This window comes from Heteronotia binoei, chromosome 2 (genome assembly GCF_032191835.1).
Source record: "Heteronotia binoei isolate CCM8104 ecotype False Entrance Well chromosome 2, APGP_CSIRO_Hbin_v1, whole genome shotgun sequence".
In the NCBI taxonomy this organism is placed as follows: Eukaryota; Metazoa; Chordata; class Lepidosauria; order Squamata; family Gekkonidae; genus Heteronotia; species Heteronotia binoei.
The window spans coordinates 88475466-88498630 of record NC_083224.1 but is presented as its reverse complement, the minus strand read 5'-3'; the positions used below and the strand labels follow the sequence as shown (position 1 = coordinate 88498630).

Genomic DNA, 23165 nt, shown 5'->3' with positions numbered 1-23165 from the left:
CATCAGAGTTGCCTACTGCAAATGCAGTATGTCAGACAAATTAGTGGCCCCTGAAGCGCAGGTGCTTTCTTATATGTTTATAGTTTATCATAAACATTACCAAATCCTGAAACTGCAATTTCAGCCATGAACATTTTTTTTTCCTAACTGGTAGAAAATACATGTTTACAAATACTCAAAACCCAAAATCATATTAGCGACTGACCAAATATAATTCATTTCAGGTGGGCAGCTGTGTTAGTCTGCAATAGAAGAGGAAGATTAGCGCCTTAAAAACCAGCAATATTTCCAGATTTAAGCCTATAGCCAGAAATCTTGCTGGTTTTTAAAATGCTACTGGACTTAGATCTTGTAGATATAATTAGGGGAGGCTGTACAGAATTTTCCTGTACCCAAAAAGTGAAAAAATATATACTTATATGCAACAAATGCAGTAGAGTGAGCATCAACAAGTTGTGGGGTTGCCGGGTCTAGAGAAATACCTGGATATTTGTGGGGTGGAGCCTGAAGAGTGTGGGGTTTTGGGAGGAGAGGGACTTCAGTGAGGGACAATGCCATAGTATGCCTTCTAGAGCAGTCATTTTCTCTAGGAACTGATCTCTGTCACCTGGAGATCATTTGTAATCCCAGGAGATCTCCAGCCTCCATCTGGAAATGGACGATCCTAGGGTGTAATTTCGTTGAAACTGACATTTTAAAAATCCTGTCCTATTACGTATTCTAAAATGGCATTTCCTTAAATGGCAATAAGGAATTAATGAATACTGAATATTCAACATTAGTCACTTCCTTTGAAGGAAGGAAGGAATGCAAGACTGGTATATAAGACTACATTTCTGAGTCCAGTTTTTTTGGAAACAAGTTCTATTCACCTCAAACAAATACAGGAATGAGATGCTAGCAGTTTATGGGAGAGAAGTGACCTTAACAAAGTAAGTCTGAGATCTGTACAAACAGCTAAATCATGGCAGAAATAAAATTTCAACTCCATTCAACAACTCTGATGACACAATAAAGTAATCTATTACACCAGCACTGCAGTGATTAATATATATGTAGTCCCCTTCTCTGTCAAACCAAAGGCAGCCATTTACTATAGTGAAACCATTGTTAACAATAATGCTCCTGTTCATGATAGTGGTTGAAGAGACCGTAACTGGATTGGATTGATAAGATTGGGGGTTGGACTAGATGACCCTGGAGGTCCCTTCCAACTCTATAATTCTATGAAATAATAATTTAAGACATAAAATTTTGTTACTGGTTCATATAAATCACCATGCTGCAACAGTTTCATGATGCTTTAAATGTCCAAAGCATCCAAATAGTCCTCATAAATCTGCAGTTAGCTTTCCAGACTATATCAACATCCATTATGTATGGATGTATCATATGAATTTTATACTGAGAACTGAGTTTCTTGATTTTTTGTGATATTACCCTTTGATATGATATGCAGTTCTCAGTAGTATACTGTTCTCAAAAATAAGTCACTACATTTTCAAAATAGCCCTAATATGAAAAGGAAGCACTGTGAGCTAAAAGAGTAAAAAGGATTTGTGATTTGTTTGGTTCAGATTTAAGGTGTCAAGTGGTAGTTTGCAAATTGGGTTTGGTATGCAAGTGCAAGTCAGGGAGAGAGGGGAAAGAGGGTGCATGCAAGCACAAGGCTTGCTCAGGTACTTCTAAATTGTAGTGTGTCTTTATGTCTGAACCAGACCATTGAGAACATGGTAAAATATGCTTTCAACCACCTCTACTGAAGGAAATTTGAAAAACCAATTTGCTTGGTGGGTTGTGTTTTTTTTTGTAGAAATATTGCAACTGTGGATTGTAAGTGGCAGATGCAGAAGGGCATTCAGATACCCACCAGCATGCATTATAGTGCCTGTCCATAGCTATATTTCTTGTTTCAGTTCATACCAGCATGTCTGGCCTTTTAAATCTGAACCTGACCTGAAGTACGAGCATCTCATCCTTCCTAGTTAGATTTAAGGAACTGTTCCTTCATTTCCCAAGTGGTTACAAGTGCTCTCTGGTATCTCTGTTGTCCATCAGCATTTTGCCAGCTCTGGAAATCAGTATCAGCATCTGCTTCCATGCTGCTAGAATAAATTCTGCCCCTTCTTAATTCTTTCCATTGTCACTGTGAGAGTGAAGGAGGAAATGCATGCATGTTCTTTTAAGACTAGTTAAGCAAGAAGACGCTCTAGCTAGGGATGGCAGTACTTCTGTCCACTACTGCTAAGATAGATTAATTTTGGGTGAAATCTTGGTATTCAGTAGCTCTAATAAGAGTGCAGGTATCATGCTGGGAGGGAGGAGGCAAAGGGCTAGTGCTTGCTCTAGCAGTCAGCAGTGGGGAAAGCTGATCAGATGGGGCAAATAGTAGCATTCCTACCCTGTCCATCTCCTGAATATGCATCTCCTGTTTATGAATATTTTTTTAAAAAACAAACCCTTGCAGGTCCTTTCATTAGCATTCTTGTTTCTGACCTTTTGGCACATTGGACTGAATCCAAGGCTTCTGTGAATGGACCAAATATGCAGCTGTGACTGCATTTTTACCTCCTTTCTCTTTCCTTTCCTCTGGCCCCCATAATCTACTACTTAGGGGGTCAGAGGAACCTCCACAGAAATATGCCAGGTGGCATGGAGGGGTTGCTGCTAGAAGGGAGAATATATTGAATCACTCATTGACTTCCGTGCAAGCAGATCAGATTTTGTGAACTTAAAATCTACTTATGCAAGACTGAGGGAGGAGAGATTTTGATCAGTTCACCCTTCTAGCTGCAGCTATATATGTCTTGTGGCGTATGGTTTGGAAGGTCCCTTAACCCTCAAAAGACTCCTTTCTCTTTCCTTTCCTCTGGCCCCCATAATCTACTACTTAGGGGGTCAGAGGAACCTCCACAGAAATATGCCAGGTGGCATGGAGGGGTTGCTGCTAGAAGGGAGAATATATTGAATCACTCATTGACTTCCGTGCAAGCAGATCAGATTTTGTGAACTTAAAATCTACTTATGCAAGACTGAGGGAGGAGAGATTTTGATCAGTTCACCCTTCTAGCTGCAGCTATATATGTCTTGTGGCGTATGGTTTGGAAGGTCCCTTAACCCTCAAAAGAGACTTGGAGAAAGTGTAAAAATTGTTACCACAGACTCACTCCATTTTTGGAAGGCTCAGATCCAATCTATATCCTGAGTTTTTCCTGGGAGACTTGAGCTAAACAGTTTCATTATTGAAAATTATTATTGAGAGCAAGGATTATGCAATCCAGTTGTAAGCTTTGTAGCAACAGAAAATGCTCAATGGCTACTCTGTGACCTGGGCCAATTTAAGGTCAGTGACTCCTAGAACTTTAGTGAACAGCTTTCCATAGGTGAACAGCTTTTGCCATAGAGGGGCTTTGAAGAATTTATTTATTTATTTAAAACATTTATTAGCCAACTTTTGCCATAGAGGGGCTTTGAAGAATTTATTTATTTATTTAAAGCTGAGGTGACAAAAGAGGAGGTCCTACAACTGATAGACAAATTAAAAACTAACAAGTCACTGGGTCCGGATGGCATACATCCGAGAGTTCTGAAAGAACTCAAAGTTGAACTTGTGGATCTTCTAACAAAAATCTGTAATCTTTCATTGAAATCTGCCTCCGTTCTTGAGGACTGGAAGGTAGCAAATGTCACCCCCATCTTTAAAAAGGGTTCCAGAGGAGATCCGGGAAATTACAGGCCAGTCAGTCTGACTTCAATACCAGGAAAGTTGGTAGAAAGCATTATCAAGGACCGAATGAGTAGGCACATTGATGGACACGGGTTATTGAGGAAGACTCAGCATGGGTTCTGTAAGGGAAGATCCTCCCTAACTAACTTGTTACATTTCTTTGAGGGGGTGAACAAACATGTGGACAAAGGAGACCCGATAGATGTTGTTTACTTTGACTTCCAGAAAGCTTTTGATAAAGTTCCTCATCAAAGGCTCCTTAGAAAGCTCAAGAGTTATGGAGTAAAAGGACAGGTCCTCTTGTGGATCAAAAACTGGCTAATTAATAGGAAGCAGAGAGTGAGTATAAATAGACAGTCTTCGCAGTGGAGGACGGTAAGCAGTGTTTACCTTGACTTCCAGAAAGCTTTTGATAAAGTTCCTCATCAAAGGCTCCTCAGAAAGCTTGAGAGTCATGGAGTAAAAGGACAGGTCCTCTTGTGGATCAAAAACTGGCTGAGTAATAGGAAGCAGAGAGTGAGTATAAATGAGCAGTCTTCGCAGTGGAGGACGGTAAGCAGTGGGGTGCCGCAGGGGTCGGTACTGGGTCCCATGCTCTTTAACTTGTTCATAAATGATTTAGAGGTGGGAGTGAGCAGTGAAGTGGCCAAGTTTGCGGATGACACTAAATTGTTCAGGGTGGTGAGAACCAGAGAGGATTGTGAGGAACTCCAAAGCGATCTGTTGAGGCTGGGTGAGTGGGCGTCAACGTGGCAGATGCGGTTCAATGTGGCCAAGTGCAAAGTAATGCACATTGGGGCCAAGAATCCCAGCTACAAATACAAGTTTTTGGGGGTGTGAACTGGCAGAGACTGACCAAGAGAGAGATCTTGGGGTCGTGGTAGATAACTCACTTAAAATGTCAAGACAGCGTGCGTTTGCAATAAAAAAGGCCAACGCCATGCTGGGAATTATTAGGAAGGGAATTGAAAACAAATCAGCCAGTATCATAATGCCCCTGTATAAATCGATGGTGCGGTCTCATTTGGAGCACTGTGTGCAGTTCTGGTCACCGCACCTCAAAAAGGATATTATAGCATTGGAGAAAGTCCAGAAAAGGGCAACTAGAATGATTAAAGGGCTGGAACACTTTCCCTATGAAGAAAGGTTGAAACGCTTGGGACTCTTTAGCTTGGAGAAATGTTGACTGCGGGGTGACATGATAGAGGTTTACAAGATAATGCATGGGGTGGAGAAAGTAGAGAAAGAAGTACTTTTCTCCCTTTCTCACAATACAAGAACTCGTGGGCATTCGATGAAATTGCTGAGCAGACAGGTTAAAACGGATAAAAGGAAGTACTTCTACACCCAAAGGGTGATTAACATGTGGAATTCACTGCCACAGGAGGTGGCAGCCACAAGCGCATATATATATATATATTGCCACTGTGTGACACAGAGTGTTGGACTGGATGGGCCATTGGCCTGATCTAACATGGCTTCTCTTATGTTCTTAACTTTCTTCCTTATGGAGCTCAAGGTGGCTTACAACATAGATAAATACATAAAATAAAGTACATTAAAACATAAAAACCAAAATTAAAAATCACAATTCAGGATTGCCAAGAAAATTTAAGCAAATGTGGTCTTAAATAAAACCACCTGCCTCCTAAAGATTAAAAGTGAGGGGGCCAGGTGCACCTCCCTGGGGAAGGCCTCTCTCATGTACCCACCAAACAAGCTTCTTTGATTGATGCACAGTCAGGAGGCCTCTCACTGTGATCTGAATTCCCAGGCAGGAAAATATGTGAGAAGTTGCTTCAGATACCCTAGTCCCAAGCTATGTAGTGTTTTAAAGGTCAAAATTAACACTTTGATTTGGGCTTGTGACTTCACCAGTAGGTTTTAAATTGCTGTAATATTGGTGTCCATGCTCCTGACAGCTGTCCCTGAACAGCAGTGTACTCATCATGTTCTGCTCTAGTTGCAGCATCTGAATCTAGTTGTAGCATAGGGTAGCCCCGAGTAGAGTGCATTGCAGTAGTCCAGTCTGGATGTAACTAAGGCATGGATCACTGTGGCTAGATCTGACTGAGCCAGGAACAAACACAGCTGATGCACCTGCCAAAGCTGGGTGAAAGCATTCCAAACCACTGCAGCCACCTGGGTTTCTAAGGTGACCCCGGCATGTTGAGTAGCATTCCCAAGCTGTGAACCAGGCTTTTCAAAGGGAATATAACTCCATTCAAGACAGGAGAAATCTGAAGTCCCAAGTCTGCCTTTCTAGTAATCTAGAGAACATTTGTCTTTTCAAGACTAAGTTTCAACTTATTCACCCTCATCCAGCCCATTACTGACTCCAGGCACTGGTTCAGAACGTCAAAAGTATCCTCAGAATTTTTGGAATGGATAGATAGAACTGGGTTTCATCTACTTATTGGTGTAAGGCAGCCCCAACCTCCTTATGACCTCTTCCAGTGGCTTCACACAGATATTAAATAGTATGGGAGATGATCTAACCCTGCGGAACCCTGGGGCCAAAGTCTGTGGGACAGAGCAAAATCTTCCACTATCAGCTTCTGAGAACAACCCTTCAGATTGGACTTGAACCACAATAACATGGTGCTGCTTAATCCCAGTGCCAGGAGGCAGCTCAGTAGGATACTGTGTTCAATAGTATTGAAGGCAGCTGAGATATCCAGCAGAACTAGCATGGTCACATTCCTTCTGTTTAGTGCTTGGTAGAGGTCATTGACCAATAACTTGGGGGGGGGGAGCACTTTGAAGAGTTCTTGGCATTATTTTTCTGCAAGGTACACCTATAATCAGTTGCAACCTGGGAAGGGCAAACAAAAAACCCTGAAGATTATTACCTATGAGTGAAAGTTTGGGAAGAGTTTCAGTATTGAATAATTGCCTTATTTTAATATTTTAGTTCATTCATAATTGTTGTCGGTTTCAAGATTCTTGTTTTGGATCTGTTCTGAGTGGGATTATAAAATGTTTGTTGGTGATTACTTTGCAGACAGGAACCTTCTTTATTATTTTGTTAGGAAATTCCTAAGTGGTGACATCTGTAATTCAGGGAATATAGCCCACTTAGCTGCCATGATTCCCTGTTGTGTTGGCAATCCATGTTGTTCAGTCACTTGGGAAATTACTTGCTTCCCTAGCACTGGCAGAGCACTGCACAGATGGCACTTGAACAGGAGCAGAACCTTAAAAGGGAAGAATTCAAGTTAATCTCTCATCTCATTCCATTATGAACTGGAATTAAATATTTGGACACAGACTAGAGAAAGGAAGGCTCATTGTGGAGAAACACAGGCCTGGGATTCTTCAGACCTCGATTTGCTCCTTTGATGAGCCCTGGTATCTTTGGTGACTTTAGTGCAAGAGACAGAGGCAGATTTTTAAAAACAAAGTGATTTGCACTCATTGACTTGCAGTGGGATCTAGGCCCTTTTTTTGCCCTTGAATCTGCCATTTCTGCTTCTTCAGTAGCTTCTAATTCTTCTGTGCTGTTAGGGGATGTGTAGAGGTTAAATTAACAGAAAGGTTTGATGATCTGAAAAACTGTTAAAATGGTGGGGCAATAATTGTTGTGCAGCCCAGACTCAAGTCTGTTTATGTGGAAGCAAGTCCCTCTGAATTCAGTGTGATTTATTCCCAAGTAGGTGTGCATAGGATTGTAGCCTTGGATAACCATATTGGTAAAACAATAGGCATGTCAGGCAACTCTGGGGAGGATAAAAGTATTTTCTTTCTGTTGTGTGTCATAGTTACAGTTTTTTCCCCTTTAAATGTCTTCCTTAAGTGTGTATGACAAAGTTTTGTTGTTATACTGACCCACGACTGACCTTTGACCCATAGAAAAGGGCAGAGAGCTGTGATCCATGCTTTCTAAAATGTTCAAGCAGATTCTTTTTCTCTTTAGCAGATGACACCAAGCCCCCACTTCCCCCCACCCTGGAGCCCACAGGACCTGCACCCTCCATATCGGAGCTGGACTCTCTGCAGGACCCTCCAACTCTCAAACCCATTAGCGAAAGCAAGTCCTTGAAAAGACTACATAAACGGCTGAAGTCCGAGGGCAAGTTCTTTGATAAGAAGACACTGCAGAGGGAGAGCCACGCCATCCAGCGCTTGCTCAGCGACAACGGCCTGAACGGATTGGCCCTTCAGGCCACGGGCTCTTCTGTCAGCCCTCCATTTAGTGGAGTGGGCAGGCGGACATCTGTCCTTTTTAAAAAAGCCAAGAACGGGGTGAAACTGCAAAGAGGTCTGGACTGCCCCCTTGAGAATGGAGAGGACCACAACCAGAGTGGGCAGCTCTCCCACTCCAGCATAGGGGGTGAGCGGCCATCCCGGAAACGGCCACAGAGTGGGAGCTGCAGCAAGAGCGATGGCGAGAAATCCCCCAGGCAGGCAGGAGTGACAGGTGACTCCCTGAGCTTTCATTCCTCTGATGTCTTAGGAAGTCAGAGATCCCCAGGGCTGGAGTGTCTAAATAGTTGCAAGAAGTGCTCAATAGCAGCAACCATTTCCCTGAATGCTTTGGTGATTGAGTTCTGTCACATGAATCCCAACACCAATGTCTAGTTTTACTGTTGAGGGAAAGTTAGAGGATTTAGAAGTGAAAGAGGGCTTAAAAGTGAAAGAAGTGTTAAGAACAAAAAAAGTTAGTAGTTGTGTTGGTCCACAATAAAATCCAAGGCCAAAATCCATGCAGTGCCTTTTATTAAAACCAGTCGTGATTAAGACAAAACGATTTGTTCTGTTATTTGTTTGGTCTTAGTAAAAGGCATTACATAGATTTTGGTTTCCATGTTGGGGAGGAAGTCAGATGAATTATCTTTATGTGTGCAACTAATCTAGGATTCCCCCCCCCCCCCCCCGATGACTGCTTGGAGCTTAATGTAACACTTGATAGATTGAGTTGCAGGAGGTGAGTGCAGTTTTTCTTTATCTACCTAAATGTTTCAATCCTTCATCAACCTTCTGCTCAGTTTTATACAGTATAAATGTTTTTTCACAATTTTATGCTGTGGTTTGTGAACTATTTATTATAACTATTTTACATGGATTGACTTCTGGCACCATTCTTGATATTGCTTGGGTGCAGTAAGTCATTTGACATGTTTAAATCAGGCTGTCCTCTACTACTTGTTCATGGATCTTGTGATGTTATGTTAACAGAATAAAACAAATTCAGGTGCAGAAAGATAATATTGGTTTGATGGTGGCTGACAAGTCCAAAGAATATCGAATCAGGTAGTCAGTATTAGGGGGCTTCACCTATTTGTAACGAGCAATATAACATTGAACTGATTGTGAGCTGTTATTTCAGGCTGGTTCACACATTCCTGTATATTAATATTCATCACTTGTTGATTCACAAGTAAATGTGAGAACTGACTCCAGTAATAACGATAATAGTAATTGTTACTGAAATGCAATCAGTATAAAGCATGCTGCTTTATAGAGTAACAAGTGTAGTATTTGAGGAGACAGTGAAAGCTCTGTGTCATGTTTGATCTGTGTTGGCCCACTAATGCATGCAGGTTGACACTTGATAATGAAGTCATCAGGTGCTGAACATGTATCTGTGAACCAATTCTAAGACATTACTTAAGGAGATAATTCAAAAAGTGGAGGCAGTGAAGAAGGTTTACTGCTTTCTAAATTTGCCATTGTACTTATTTTCCCTTTCAAAATGAACCACTGAACATTCTGATGTATTTTTCCCCAGGAGCACATTTTGAACTGATATGGCATGGTAAAGTTTATGGATCCACAGAGCAGGCACAAAGAATGAAACTATCATTTAGCTAAAATAAACTCTTAATTCTATACAAAGGGTGCACACTTGCAAAATTAGTGTTGTAATTCCATATTGGATAGTTGGGAAGGGAATTATTGTTTTCATTATCATTTCGGAAGATTGTTCTAGATATATTGAAACAATACTCCCAAAATCTCCCTTCCCAGTTTTCTCATAAGAATTTTGCAAGTACCCCCCTTCTGAAGCAGCAATAGTGGGGACATAGAGTGGGGGAGAGAGAGCTAGGGTCCCTGACCCCTCTCTTGGTCCATGGTGCATTTGTCCTTTAAACTCTGAAGGCCAGGTCTACCACTAAAGTTTAAAAGGCCAGATGTGCCACTGAACATTAGAGAGAACTCTAAATAACTGGTGGTAGACCTGACCTCCAGAGGCTAGTTGTACCTTCTGTTGAAAACAGTGGCCATTTCAACTTTAAAGGGCATTATCTTAAATGACTGGGGCAACAGCCAATCAATCTGTAAGCTTCCCTCTCAGGGGTGGAGGGAGATTAAAGGTCCATTTTTTTCACTGTGGGGTGATGTTGAACCCCACAGCAGGCAGCAGGAGGAGCAAAGGAGAAGGGAGAGCCACCCCAACCACTGAAAGTGGCACCTCTTTAAAGTTTATTGGGTGATAGACCTGACAGTCCAAGTCTGGAGACTAGGTCTACAAACCATTATTTAGAGTGCTCCCCAGCTGTTCAGTGGTGCTATAAATCAAAAATAATAAATAAAATAAATAAAGGGCCATTATTTTTAATGGTGGTAGGCTTGGTCTTCTAATTGAAAATAATGGCCCTTTGAAGTTTAAAAGGCCAGTATTGCAAGGACCTGCTGTTAACAATGAACAGCTTCCCAGTCTGATGTGGTGGTTATATGTGCAGACTCTAATCTGGGAGAACTGGGTTTGATTCCCCACTCCTCCACATGCACCTGCTGGTGTGACCTTGGGTCAACCACAAGTTCTCAGCATAGCTGTTCTCTCAGGAGCAGTTCTCAGAGCTCTGTCAGTCCCACCTACCTCACAGGGTGTCTGTTGTGGGGAGAGGAGGGGAAAGGAGATTGTAAGTCGCTCTGAGACTCCAAGTGAAGGGCAGGGTATAAATCCAATCTCTGCTTCATCTCTTCTTCTTCCCACTCTGATACTGGATATTTCCAATATATGTTGAGTGGGAAATAATTAGAAGTGGGAAATAGTGAGAAAGCCTTTCATGGTATCAGATGTTGCCAATGTGCAATCCAAGAATATCAAAGTCTTAGGCTGGCAATATCCGATCACACCCCTGCTGTATTCAACATAATCATGACTATATATTCATAAGCGTACAATGCGTAGCACATTGTTGGCACTAGTTATGTCAATTTGTAAGTAAAATCTTCCATTTAGGAATGTGTGCTGGTGCGCACTTCTATCTTAAGGTATCTTATGATATATGTGTATGTGTTCATTTTATCATATAACAGAAGCTGATATAGTGGGTTTCTTTATTTTAAAATTAAAAGTATAAAATCCAGGATACAACCTATAAAGCATCAAGATACAAATCTAAGTAAAATACAAATCTCCCCGCAGTAGAATCCAAACACGGAAGAATAAACTCGGTACTTCTGGAAGAATTCCATGGTCAGCCACAAGTTCAAGAATTTCCCAGTTGTAAGACCACAACTGATTACTCTTATCTTCTGCCTTTGTTGCACTTAGAGGACATTTATAGGAAGGCATTCTTTAACGGATATTTTGATGGGATATAGAAGAGGAGACAGTCTCTTACTGTCTAGTGTTCTAGGTCAAACAACCTGAAGTGGACTTCAGTGCTAATTCTCAGTAACAAGATGGTACAGCAAATATAAGGGCCTGCACATCTCCTGATAATGGCTGGTTTTCTGGTAGCTGAAATGCCTTGAAGAGACTATAGGGGCAAGTTAACTCCTCTTTGTGTTCTTCAATGCAGTGTTGTAGCTTTGTGTGATGTAGCTTCATTTTGTCCACTGATGTCATCTGTTGCAGAAGTGCTAACTCATTCTGTTAAGCTGATGTTATATTCCAGGTCTGCTTGTTTTTCTTGTGATAGTACAGCAAATGTAACAGAAGTTTAATATGGCAGAAATAGTTGAAATAAAGGAAGGAATTTAATAGAAGAGTCAGTGCTTAGAAGAATGAGAATCTGTTGAACTATTTTTAACCTGCAGTTTTGACCATGTTAAATGTCTTTGGCCATATTAAATGTGCCATCATTCCAGCTATGTTTAACATTGCTGGAGATAGCTGTATTGGTAACATTTGCCTGTGTCCAGAAGAATCTTACTTTAAGCCAGTTTAATTAATATTTGCTTGACAATCCACAAATTTTGACTGGTCATGTTCAATAGCCATTGTTTACAGTTGCCCTTAATCCCTCCTCTCTCCTGAGTTATCTAGCATTCACAGAGGGCTCAGGGGCGGGGGTTAGCTTTTCACTTTGTGCCTAGTATTGTAGGCAAAAGAAGAAAGAATCTCTTGCTGCTTCTAAGTGCTGCAAAACCTGGTGCAAAGTGAGTAACCAACCCTTCTCCAAGTACATGCCAAAGGACTCAGGGGAGGGAGGAAGAAAGAGACACCATCCTTCCTCTAAGTTCTCTTTAATGTGAGGGTAACTCAGTGGGGGGGGGGGGGCTCAGGTAGTGCTGAGATTGCCATTTGGATTTCTAGGAAGACATATGGACCATCATGTTCATGGAATATCATGTATGCTGCAAGGAAAACAGGGACAACTGTAATTCTGTGATCTGTTTCTTCTCCAACACTGCACATTGCTGCCTTTATTCTCACAGCAGTGCAATCCACTTTCCTTACTTGTAAAACACACCAGTACTTAATTAATTAATAATTATCATATGACAGCATGTGTAGTATAGCCAAGAGATCTAAGTTTGTCTGGCTGCCAGAGGTTCCAGCTCTTTTAGCATTATGCACCACTAGGTGGCAAGCTAGACTTGTTTCTAAGACAAGAGATGTTTCCGAGGTGGTTTGCCATTGCCTGCCTCTGTGTCATGCCCCTGGTGTTCTTTGGAGGTCATCCATCCAAATACTAACCAGGGCCAACCCTGCTTAGCTTCCAAGGCCTGATGATAGGATTGGTCTAGCTGGGGCTATCCAGGTCAGGGCACATCACTCAGTGAGAAAGCTGCTATCAGAATATGATTTCTCTTACAATTTTGCTTCCCAGGTTCAGTCCATATTCACTCTGTCAGAGATTGCACTGACGTTATTATGATTGTAAGGCTCACAATCCATCCATTCCTCCTACCCTGGAAGGTTGCCTTTGCAAATCTCATTGCAATGAATGTTAGCCATAATAGAGTGTTGTGAAGGCAGTCTATGCCAAAACCCAGCTTGTGGAAATGCAGTTCTGTTGTGTGTGTGTGTTTTTAAAGAGTATATCTGCATTTCATTGTTTCATTTCTTTCTGTCTTCATTGTGTGTTACACTTTTGTCCTGCCCATCTACCAAGGAGCTCAAGGCATCCTTTCTCCTTTCCCTTTACTTAATCCTCTCAGCTGTCCCACAAAATGGGTTAGTCTGAGTGACAGTCACTGGAGCAACGTCATTTAGTGCTTTCCATGGCTTCAACACGATTTAAACTTGGGTTGTTTTGGCCCTCATCTGACATGCCTCAGTGGCTGGCCTTATCATTTCCTTTGGCTCCTCACTCTTGTCATATATTGATGTTGTTCTTCATATGTTTCATATCTCTGTGCATAAGTATATATACACAAACTCTCTCTCCCCTCAAGATTGACAGTGATTCTTTGAATTAAGCAAAACAAGTTTTGTTGAACCAGGCACAAGACAACCCTGTAGTTGAACTTATTTGTTTAAAACCAAAGGGGATTGTGGGTGAGCAAAGCAGTTGAGATTTTATACAAGGGCAGAAGGAAACATACACAAATATCCCCAACAAGAAACTGGTGAAGTACCCAGGGGATTGATTGCTGTACAAATATATACAGAGAAGAGAATTAGTTTCACTTATATTCATTAAAAATAATGGAAGGAAAAAACTAATCAAATCACTATCAGGATTTGGTTGGAGGGTGCTTGATATATCCTTGCCAACCTAAATACATCAGTGTCTAGATAAGAGACCTCAAAAGGATCTTATATATACTGCCTTGTATTCTATTATGATGATGATGAAACAAAGGCAGGATATAAAAGTAAAACATAAATAATCAGAACAAAACATAAATAATCATAGGAGATTAAGGTTGGACTTCACAATATGTTTAGATAATTAGCACCCGAACTTATTCAGACACGCTCACAATCTCAGACTTCCTTCCCATCCATTATTCCGACAGCATGTTTGGAATGAGGTTATTGCTGATATGTAAACTTAAATCCATAGATATGAATTGGATTTGTTGTGAATCAATTGTTTATGTTATCATGGCTCTGTATTCCATAGAAATTGTACAGATGCTCTGTATTTCATAGAAATCTACAACAACACACTTAAGATGGCTTCTTTCTATTTTAGTTTATCTGTTTACATCATATACTCTAATTTCCAAAAAGTCTGATAAAGTTTATTATACTTTCCCAAGATTGCTCACTTGAAAATTAAGGGTGTATTCTTCAACATACCCTCTATTACTTCACATACTGGACCGCTACTTGTCCTCAGTGTAAGTGGGTGTGCTTGCAGGGTAGCATAGATCATGTAGTCTACGTAACAAGAAAAATGTTATTTGCTCGCAAAAAGTACCTTATTTTTTGAGGTACCCGCTTTGTTTCTTGTGTAGCACACAAGAAGAAAATAAGAGCACCATGGGTTCCGTTAAATTCATTTTGTGTTGAGAAACTGAAGTTGCCATTGCTTTTTTAGTTGGAGAAGTGAGTTTATGTTATAGTCTACAGTTCTGAGTATGATTCAGACAGTAATGGTACTGCTTTCTGTGATGAATTTTTGAAGTCCTTATGCACACAATACGCATAATGGCTTACTGTTTTAAAACAAACATTCTAAAATTGTTTTGAAGTAAGGAAGAAAATGAAATGCTATATGCATTTGTAAAACAGCTCAGGGTGATTACCCCTGTTACCTCACTGGCATTGAATGAAGTTGATGGGCAATAGATTCAGGGTGGACCAAAGGATGTACAACTTCATTCAAATAGTGATTGGCTTCTGAAATTCACTTTTGTGGGATATGGCGATGGCCACTAATTTAGTTGACTTTATTGTAGACAAATTCATGAAGGACAGGTCCATCAGTGGCTGTTATCATTATAGTATAACACTGTGCTATTACTCCAGTTTATACCAGGTGAAAACAATAGGCCCAGAGTGGAGTAACTCTGCACCGGAACTAAAGCTTCCCCCAGTTTCTGTCCAGCAATGGTATTCAGAGGATTACTGCTTATGAGTATAAAGGATGCATTTAGTAATCCATACTCAGTCTTATGGTTAGTTGATGACTAAGTGGAACCTCCATGTTCAGAAACAGTAATCCCCTGAATATCATTGCCAGGGAAAACAATAGGGAGAGCTTTGGCTTGCATACTTTGCTTTAGCCCTTTTATGGCATCTGATCAGCCTTTGTGTGAAACAGGATGCTGGACTAGATAGACTATTGGTCTGATCCAGCACTTGTGTTATTTCAGGAAAAAGTGCCATGAGTAAAAACAAGCAGGAATTTGGTATTCTGCTCACAGTGCTGTCCCCAGAAAAGTTAATTATTTGTATATATATTCTGATAGAGACATAAGCATAAATCCTAAACGTTACATTAAGATCAGTCGGAGTCAGAAGTCTACAGATTAATTCCCTGGTCTACTGTGTATAACTTAATTGATCTTCTGCATGTGTTTGATTTCCTTCTTTCACCTCACTGTACTCTGTCAAACAAATGCTTACTACTTTGCAGAGCTTTTAAATGCTATAGAAATTCAGGACAGACATACCTAAGTAAAACAGGTGAATTCACTAGAATGTTGACCAAGGGTGTCAAACATGTGGCTTGAGGGCTGTATCATGCCCCAGAAGGCTCTTATCAATGAGCACTCACTGTCATCTGCTTCCTTCTCCCTTTCTTGCTTCCTTCTACATCACAGCTCGCTTTGCCAGGCTTGCTTAATTCTACAGGAGCTTTAGAGCAAAGTTTCTATTTTCTCCATTGACTGATCAGCACATGAAGCAACTTATGTACAAAAGCTCATAATGCCCAGCCATTTCATGTTTTCCCTAGGTCTTAGGCTCAAAGCATTGACCATGAGATTTCTATAACAAATGTCAATCAAACAAAAGTAAGTTTGCAACATACCTGAACAACACCTGAGCAGCGTACTCAAAATTGCTACAGCACTCCAGATTTTGGTGCAATAAATCAGAGCAAGAGGTGTCAGTTATCAGAGATGGTTAAATAAGAGATGGTTAAATAAAATATGGTTAAATAAGAGATGGTTAAATAAAATATTGCAAGTGTGCTAATCTTTTAGGCATATTATATTTTAAGTTTTGTTAAAAATATTTAATTGTGTTTGTCTGCATCCCTTTTAAGGTTTATATCTCCGCTACCTGACATTACATTTTATGACACAAATAGCCCAGCCTGATAAGGTCTCATTTATGTCAGATCCAGCCCGCATAACAAATGAGTTCGACACTGATAAACGTTCATATTAAAGAACAGGAAGGCTTCAGGAATATTGTGGCCTGTATTTTGCATGTAGATAGGCCTCTCATGCTGACAGCGTGTGATGTCATTGCACCACATTGGCAGTATAAACCCATGGTATGATGATTTACAGCATCCTTGAAACCTTACCTGGCTGGATTCAATAAGCTGTGGGGAGCAATCAGGTCTCCAGAATAAGAAATGGGTTTCATAGTGTGAAGTGGAAGCCCAGCACAAATTCAAATGCTTAAAAGATTTCTGAAGCAGAACTTATTTCCAGAACCCATTTAGGTCAAGTTGTTAGATTTGCAAACAGGGCAGCCTTTAGTTCATTAAGATCAATGGATTTTAAGAGGATCTAGATGGTGGGAAGGCATTTCTTTATTAGGTGCACAATAGAATTGTGGTGTTCTCTCTGTTTACCTCCATAAATATGTAATATCCTTGTAAGAGCAGTCCATTCAGCTAGACTCATTCTCATGTCCATATGTCCATTCTTCTCTACAGCAGTGACCAATGGCTTCAGGAAGCATAGAGAGAGTGGGTCTGATTCAGAGTGCAGTTCTGGCCTTGGCAGTGGTCTCCCATGTGATGTTTTGAGGTAAGCTTTTGCAAGGTGTTTTGCAAGGTGTTACTCAGAATAATTATTATTCCCCTAGTAATGTTCTAGTCCTTTTTTCAGCAGAAACTTTTATGTGATAGCTGGGCTTTCTTGATATTGTTTGGCAGTGTGATCAGCTGCATGTCTGATGTTACTTCTGCAGGTGGGGATGGGGGTAAGTTCTTTCATGCATTTATTTTGAGTAAAATGCAGCAGATTAATTGTAACTTTGATGTCTATGTTCCAGTTTTGTCCTTGTCATCTTTATTTGCTGCATCTTCCTTCATTTTGTATTTTTTTCCATTTCTTCAAATAATCCATCTTCTCATCCATGGTAACCAGGGCATTGAGAGAAGGCCTTGGACCCATTTTTCTGTTTAAAGCTAGTCGGTCATTAAAACACATTCCCTACCTAATCAGAATTTTAATTAAAATGTTTATAATGTTTAAATGTAATTTTATTTACTTCTGTACAACTATGACTTGAATGATGCTGTTAGCCGCCCTGAGCCTGCTCCGGCGGGGAGGGCGGGATACAAATAAAATTTTGTTGTTGTTGTTGTTGTTACCATTAGTCTACCAGCCTGGGTAAACATCCATGTTAGGGTTGCCAGGTCCCCTCATCACCCCAGTGGAGGAATTTGGGGGGCATTTTGGGACATCCATGACATGAAGACATCACTGTATGATAAAACCACTCTGATAAAACCATAGAGTTTTGCCCTCAAACCTGAGCACCACCATGTGACATCCCTGGTGTGATGACATCATTTCCAGGTGACATTACACAGTGATGTGGCTGCTTGGTGAGAAGAAACCCTGAAAATTGGGGAAACTCTCACTGGGACCTGGGGACTGACCACCCTAATCTGTGCTATTTGCATCTTCCTTTAATGTGACAGTAAATTCTTGACACCAGAACTGCTCACACAGAGACAGGATTGCTCAAAATTGGCTTTCTTCCATCCTATCACACCTTGCCTCCTGGATTGACATTTCTTCTCCTTGTTTGCCACTCTAGGAAGCTGCTGATTACTCCCCCCTCTATTTTATAAGACTACCCATGACATACAGCAGTTGTTTTTTAAAAAAATATTTGCTTGTTATTTATATGCTTTTAGTTGTCACACATGCTACCCACAAGGCATGGTGTTTGCAACAGAATGCTGCTAACATCCTTACAGAATTTACGGGATTAAGCCTGCTCTTAAGTAATAATGGTAGAATTGTTACCATCACTTCCAAATAACCAAATGCTATTCTGTGGTTTGGTTCCACATCTTCCTTCACTCCAAAGCACAACGTGAAGTGAACTCAGACTACATGCTGGAGCTAACACTTGGCTTGATTTCCTGACTTTCTGTTCATATTGCTTTATCACAGTGGTCTGATTCCTCACAAACGGAGCCGAGGAAAGCCTGCTCTTGCACGGGTCCCATTCTTGGATAGTGTAAATGGAGATTTGGAATACAATAGCTCAGGTGAGAAGACAACAGTGTAAGTGTGTCTTAGGTAAGGTATGAGCATGGGGCTCTCTCTTTTATGGGTGCTGTTTTTCCTATTGACTGTGCCAAAGGAAAGTAAGTCTGCAAATCCTAAGGAATTTGTTTAAGCAAATATGTATAAGCATCTAGCAGTAAGCAGAGTGTCTATCAGAAGGCTCATGCTCAGAGGGCTGCCTAGTAATGCAGACAAATAGCAATTTTAAAAATGTGGAAGACTTTTAACTGCACATGACTGAGCATGTTTATTGCTCTTGGGATATTGAAAGAAGGTGAGAGTAAAATTGAGAGACGCAAAATAGAAAGGCATGTGAAAAGTTGGCCTGCTTAGCCCATAAGACCTTATAGAATGTTGGGGGGAGAGATTTGGGTTGGGAGGTGGAAATTCCGACTTGTATGTCTTTCCCTCATGATTGCTTGTGAATCCCTATTTTGTTCATTCTTTGTTGAAATTCAAAGCAGAAGTGATAACTTGGATAGGATGATCATCACTTTCATACTCATAATGCTCAAACCTTAGATTTGTGGTTCTTTTCAAGGATAATTCTAAGTCAGTTTGTACTGTAACTTTTTAGGTAGAAATCTACTGATGCCTTTCGAGGAACAAACTGAACTAGAACCACTGGAGCTTGTGTGGGCAAAGTGTCGTGGCTATCCTTCTTATCCAGCATTGGTATGTATGCTTGATTTGCTTGCTTCCTTCTTTTCATGGAGGGCATGCTGATGGCCTAGTATGTTGTGTTTATGTTTCAGTTCAATTAGTTGGGAAGAAAGAAGACATTCTTGGAAGAAATAGTGCATAATCATGCCCCTCCACAACTAATCAAGCAGGATTCTTCTTATGATCTTATAACACTCATTAAGATTATTACTCAATACCACTAGGGAGTCTCAGCAAGAAAGGCAAACTAAAACTAAGTAAAATTAAAGAGGATCCAGAATGAAATCCAGAATAAGTGACATTATACATTTTAACCTAAACATTACAATATTGCAAGATTTTAAGTGATTGTGACTGGATCTGTTATGCTGAGAACAAAGAACAGGAAGGCAAAGTCTATATGGGTTGGATCCAGACTAAATTTTTCATTTGCAGAATAGACCTTTCCTGACTCTCTCCTCCAGCCCACTGATCTCCATGAAATGCTTCTCCTAGGGAGATAAGGGATCTGGAGGTGTGATGAGAGGGGTCTGCAGCGGAAGGGGAATCAGTAGAAATTACCAGTTTAGTCAGGATATGTGATATAATGTGTTCTGCATTTTCATCCTTGATTTCAAAAGCAGCAGACCTATACAAGTGGTCATAAGATATGTAATAGACTGCTCTGACCATCTATACAACAACAGACAAAATTCAGTATAATACAGTACAAACAAACAGGTAGTAGCATGTTCAAAGCAATAAGCAATGAAACCAGTAAAATAATATTGTTAACCCATTTCATGGAGAGGGGAGGTGACAATGGAGAGAAATGTCAAACAAAACTGCTAGTTCAAAGTCAGATACCTAGGAGAATAAAAACAATTTAATCTGGCATCTGAAACCAACAGAACTGTGTACCAGGAAGAGAACAGAAAGGAGGGAGTTCCGTAAAGGAAGAGTCTGCAGAAAAGTTCCTATCTTTAGTAGTACCAACCACATATTCAAAAAGGGGAGACACAAAGGTCTCCTCAGGGGACCTCAGCAGGTAATCTTAGTTTTCAGGCTGGATCATAGGGGGGTAGATACTCTTATCTAAGTCTGTTCTAAAGATAATAGCCAGCACTACAGCCAGGTAATACTGGAGAAATAATTTAAAACTGTGAGCAATCTAGCATTTGCATACTGTACCAACTGAAGCTGCCAAAGGCAGCCCTATATGTAGCACATTGCAAGAGTCCAGTCTAGAGAGTGTTCAGAGGGTGGATAACCATGGGCAGTGCCTGTTGATCAAGGAAAGGCTGCATCCATAGCTGGGCAGTGGTGCTATGCATCGCAAAGATCTGAGCCCCTATCTGCATGGTTCTGAGGGCCAAAACAGATGTGATGCTGGAAGTCCCATGGAAGAACTAAAATAAAAGCCATGTTTTATGCTGATGCATTGTCCTAGTAAATGACTGGTCAGTGCCTTTAGTGATCACGTGATTCTGTTTTTTCTGAGTATTCTTTATACAACAGTAAATGAGGCTGAATCCTAAGTCATCTTCTATGGGTGGAAGAGCACATGTGGTTGGGGGGAAGAATTTTTCCCTGTCCCCTCTTTCCACTGCAGAACCCTTGTTGTAGTGCATACTATTCCTGAGGGTTCACCAGCGTCAGTGGGAATGGTGAGATAAAAAGATCCATTCCACAAGTGGAGTGACACTTATAGCCATTGCAATGCAATCTTATGCAGAGTTACTTCAGTTTAAGTCCACTGAAATCAGTGCATTTCAACTGGAGCAACTCTGCATGGATTTACACTGTAAGTATAAGTGTTTCTGCTGCCAAAAATACCAAATTGTTAGATTTGTGGTTTGGATCTAACAACTGAACGATTTATTAAATATTTTTGTGTACATTACTTTTGTATTTCCCTATGGCTTAGCAGTTTTGCTTACACCCAGTTTATTGCATGAACATTGGATGATGTAAGCAATGTAAGTATTATTACATGTGGTGAAATCCTCTATATACTTTAATAAAAATGCAGCTTCTTGGTGGTATGTTTGCAGTATGCACTGTATATATGGGAAGTAGGCTTGAATGGAGCTTGGAAGTGATTACTGAATGGAGTTTTTTCATGGACATGTGACAGTTCAGATTAGCCATTCCACAAGCCCATCAATTACTTAGGGCCAATATCAAGAAATTTAAAAAATATGATCAAAAGTCACATTAAAAGTGAGTCTCTTAATGTGTTGATGTTTAGCAGATTGTTTGTATAAACTGTTCCTTACTGTTGTAATTATGGCCTAGATACTTTGCAGTGCTTGCACAATAGTACTTCTGCTTACAAATCTTTTCTGCCCCCCCCCCTCCAGCAACTCCTTAGTAGCCATGAAAAGCTGATTCTGCAGATCAGGGTTGTGGGGCTGCAGCAAGGAGGCGGGGGGGGGTGGGATTGGGTGAAATCAGCCCCACCTTGAAGGTGTAAGGTTCAGTCAGATGAAGGAGAGGTGATTGGCCTTATTTTCCCTTCTTCCCTTTTTTCCTATGAGGCTCTGCCAACTCCCAGCACCAGTTTTTCAAGCATTTTCAAGCTCTAGGGGGAAATATCTGCGACAGCAAGCACCTTCTGTCCATGGTTTGTGGGATGTCTTCTGAATAACTTCTGAATCTTGTTCTGTAATTTAGTGCTTGTCCATGAAAAGCATGAATGTAGGAACAGTTTCTTCTCAGGCACAAATGTATGCAGGTTGTGTCTTTGGTGATAGTGGGGGCTTCATTATCTTAGATAAGAGTTCCTGCCTGTAATTTTCTTATATAGAGTTGACAAATTCTGTGCCAGCCTTTCTTCAGGCATTTCTTTTCAAAATAATCACAGGGAACAATTCTAATTAAGTCTACTTAGAAACTAGTCTCATTTTATTCTATGAGGCTTACTCCTAGGAGCATGTGCTCAGGATTGCAGCCATAATGAAGTAAAACTATGTTACAGTTATGAGTTTATCCTTTTTTGTTTGGAAATGTGGATACTAGTAGTTGTTCAAGTAATACCATCTCATGTACACTGTCTATTTGTTTCTTTTTGAAAATGATTGATTGCTTATCTGTTTGATGGCAAAATGGTTATGGCCCATTATGTCTGCCAAAACTGACTATTTATCTTTTGTGCCACAAAATTGGCACTAGTCTGACAGCATTTCTAAAATGCCAAGTCTAATTTTGATCTAGTAAATACAAATTGGGAATTGGTAACTTGCACTTGCATAAATATTTAGCATGATGAAATGGGTCAGCTGGATGGTACTGTTCCTACACTTGGACATGGGGTGGTGTCACTTGCATAAAATATTAGTTGGATTAAATTCTGATTTGACAAAAATAACACACATTTTCCTCACATTTGACCTATTATGAGATCAGTACTGGAAAATAGAGAAAGGGATATAAGATTTTCTTTGTGCAGGTACAGATTTGAAAGAGGTGGCAGGGGGGCATATTGTAAATACCTATGCCTCGTGAGAAAGGCTATTAGTCATCATCCTTACATGTTATTTTAAATTACTAGCTTGGACAAATTGAAATGTAGTGTACTAATAAGCTGTGATCACTGCACAGTTGCTCAAAGCTTTTCCTAAAGCTTTTTGCTTAAAAGGCTTCTAGTTTTAACAACTCTGGGCTTTGCCTTGCTGTGCATATTAAATAATTAGTAATGTTTTCCTTTGCTCCCACTAACTCATTCCTTTTCACAATTCTCTTGGCTCTGTACTACATTCAGTGTAGATGCTTGGATGCTCTGTGTAAATGCTCAGACATGTTAGTTTTAATTGCATTTTAAATCAAGAAATCCCATTTCACCACCATAGATTAAATACTTACCCCCACACACATGCCCCAATGTCCTCAGGCACTACAAAATAGGGCTGTGTTCTTGACTGAATTTTTAAGCTCTGTGGTTACTTGTGAGTCTCCAGAATCTTACTGCTATTGCTTGTCTGCATTTACAGATAATTGATCCTGAGATGCCCCGAGAGGGTCTCCTTCACAACGGAGTCCCTATCCCTGTTCCGCCTCTGGAGGTATTGAAGCTAGGAGAGCAGAAACAAGCAGAAGCTGGAGAAAAGCTTTTCCTTGTCCTTTTCTTTGATAACAAGAGGACATGGTGAGTGAATACGAACAGATGAAAGGGAAAAACATTTATAATCATAGAGTGTCAGGAAGTTGTGTGTTCATATGTGTGTTCATAAGT

The 23165-nt window shown here is 40.5% G+C and overlaps 1 protein-coding gene across 5 annotated transcripts in view; it reads left to right on the top strand.

Annotated features, from left to right (window-relative positions):
* BRPF3 (bromodomain and PHD finger containing 3) overlaps positions 1-23165 on the top strand; it is a 49598-nt gene that overhangs the window by 23105 nt on the left and 3328 nt on the right. The window contains exons 7-11 of one of the 5 annotated variants that reach the window (XM_060231534.1): positions 7647-8147; positions 16696-16789; positions 18173-18270; positions 18867-18964; positions 22924-23078. In XM_060231534.1, the coding sequence (XP_060087517.1) occupies positions 7647-8147; positions 16696-16789; positions 18173-18270; positions 18867-18964; positions 22924-23078 (946 nt within the window). Of the gene's footprint in view, positions 1-7643; positions 8148-16695; positions 16790-18172; positions 18271-18866; positions 18965-22923; positions 23079-23165 lie in introns of all 5 variants that reach the window. The other 4 variants (XM_060231535.1, XM_060231533.1, XM_060231537.1 and 1 more) reach the window with 4 other exon arrangements.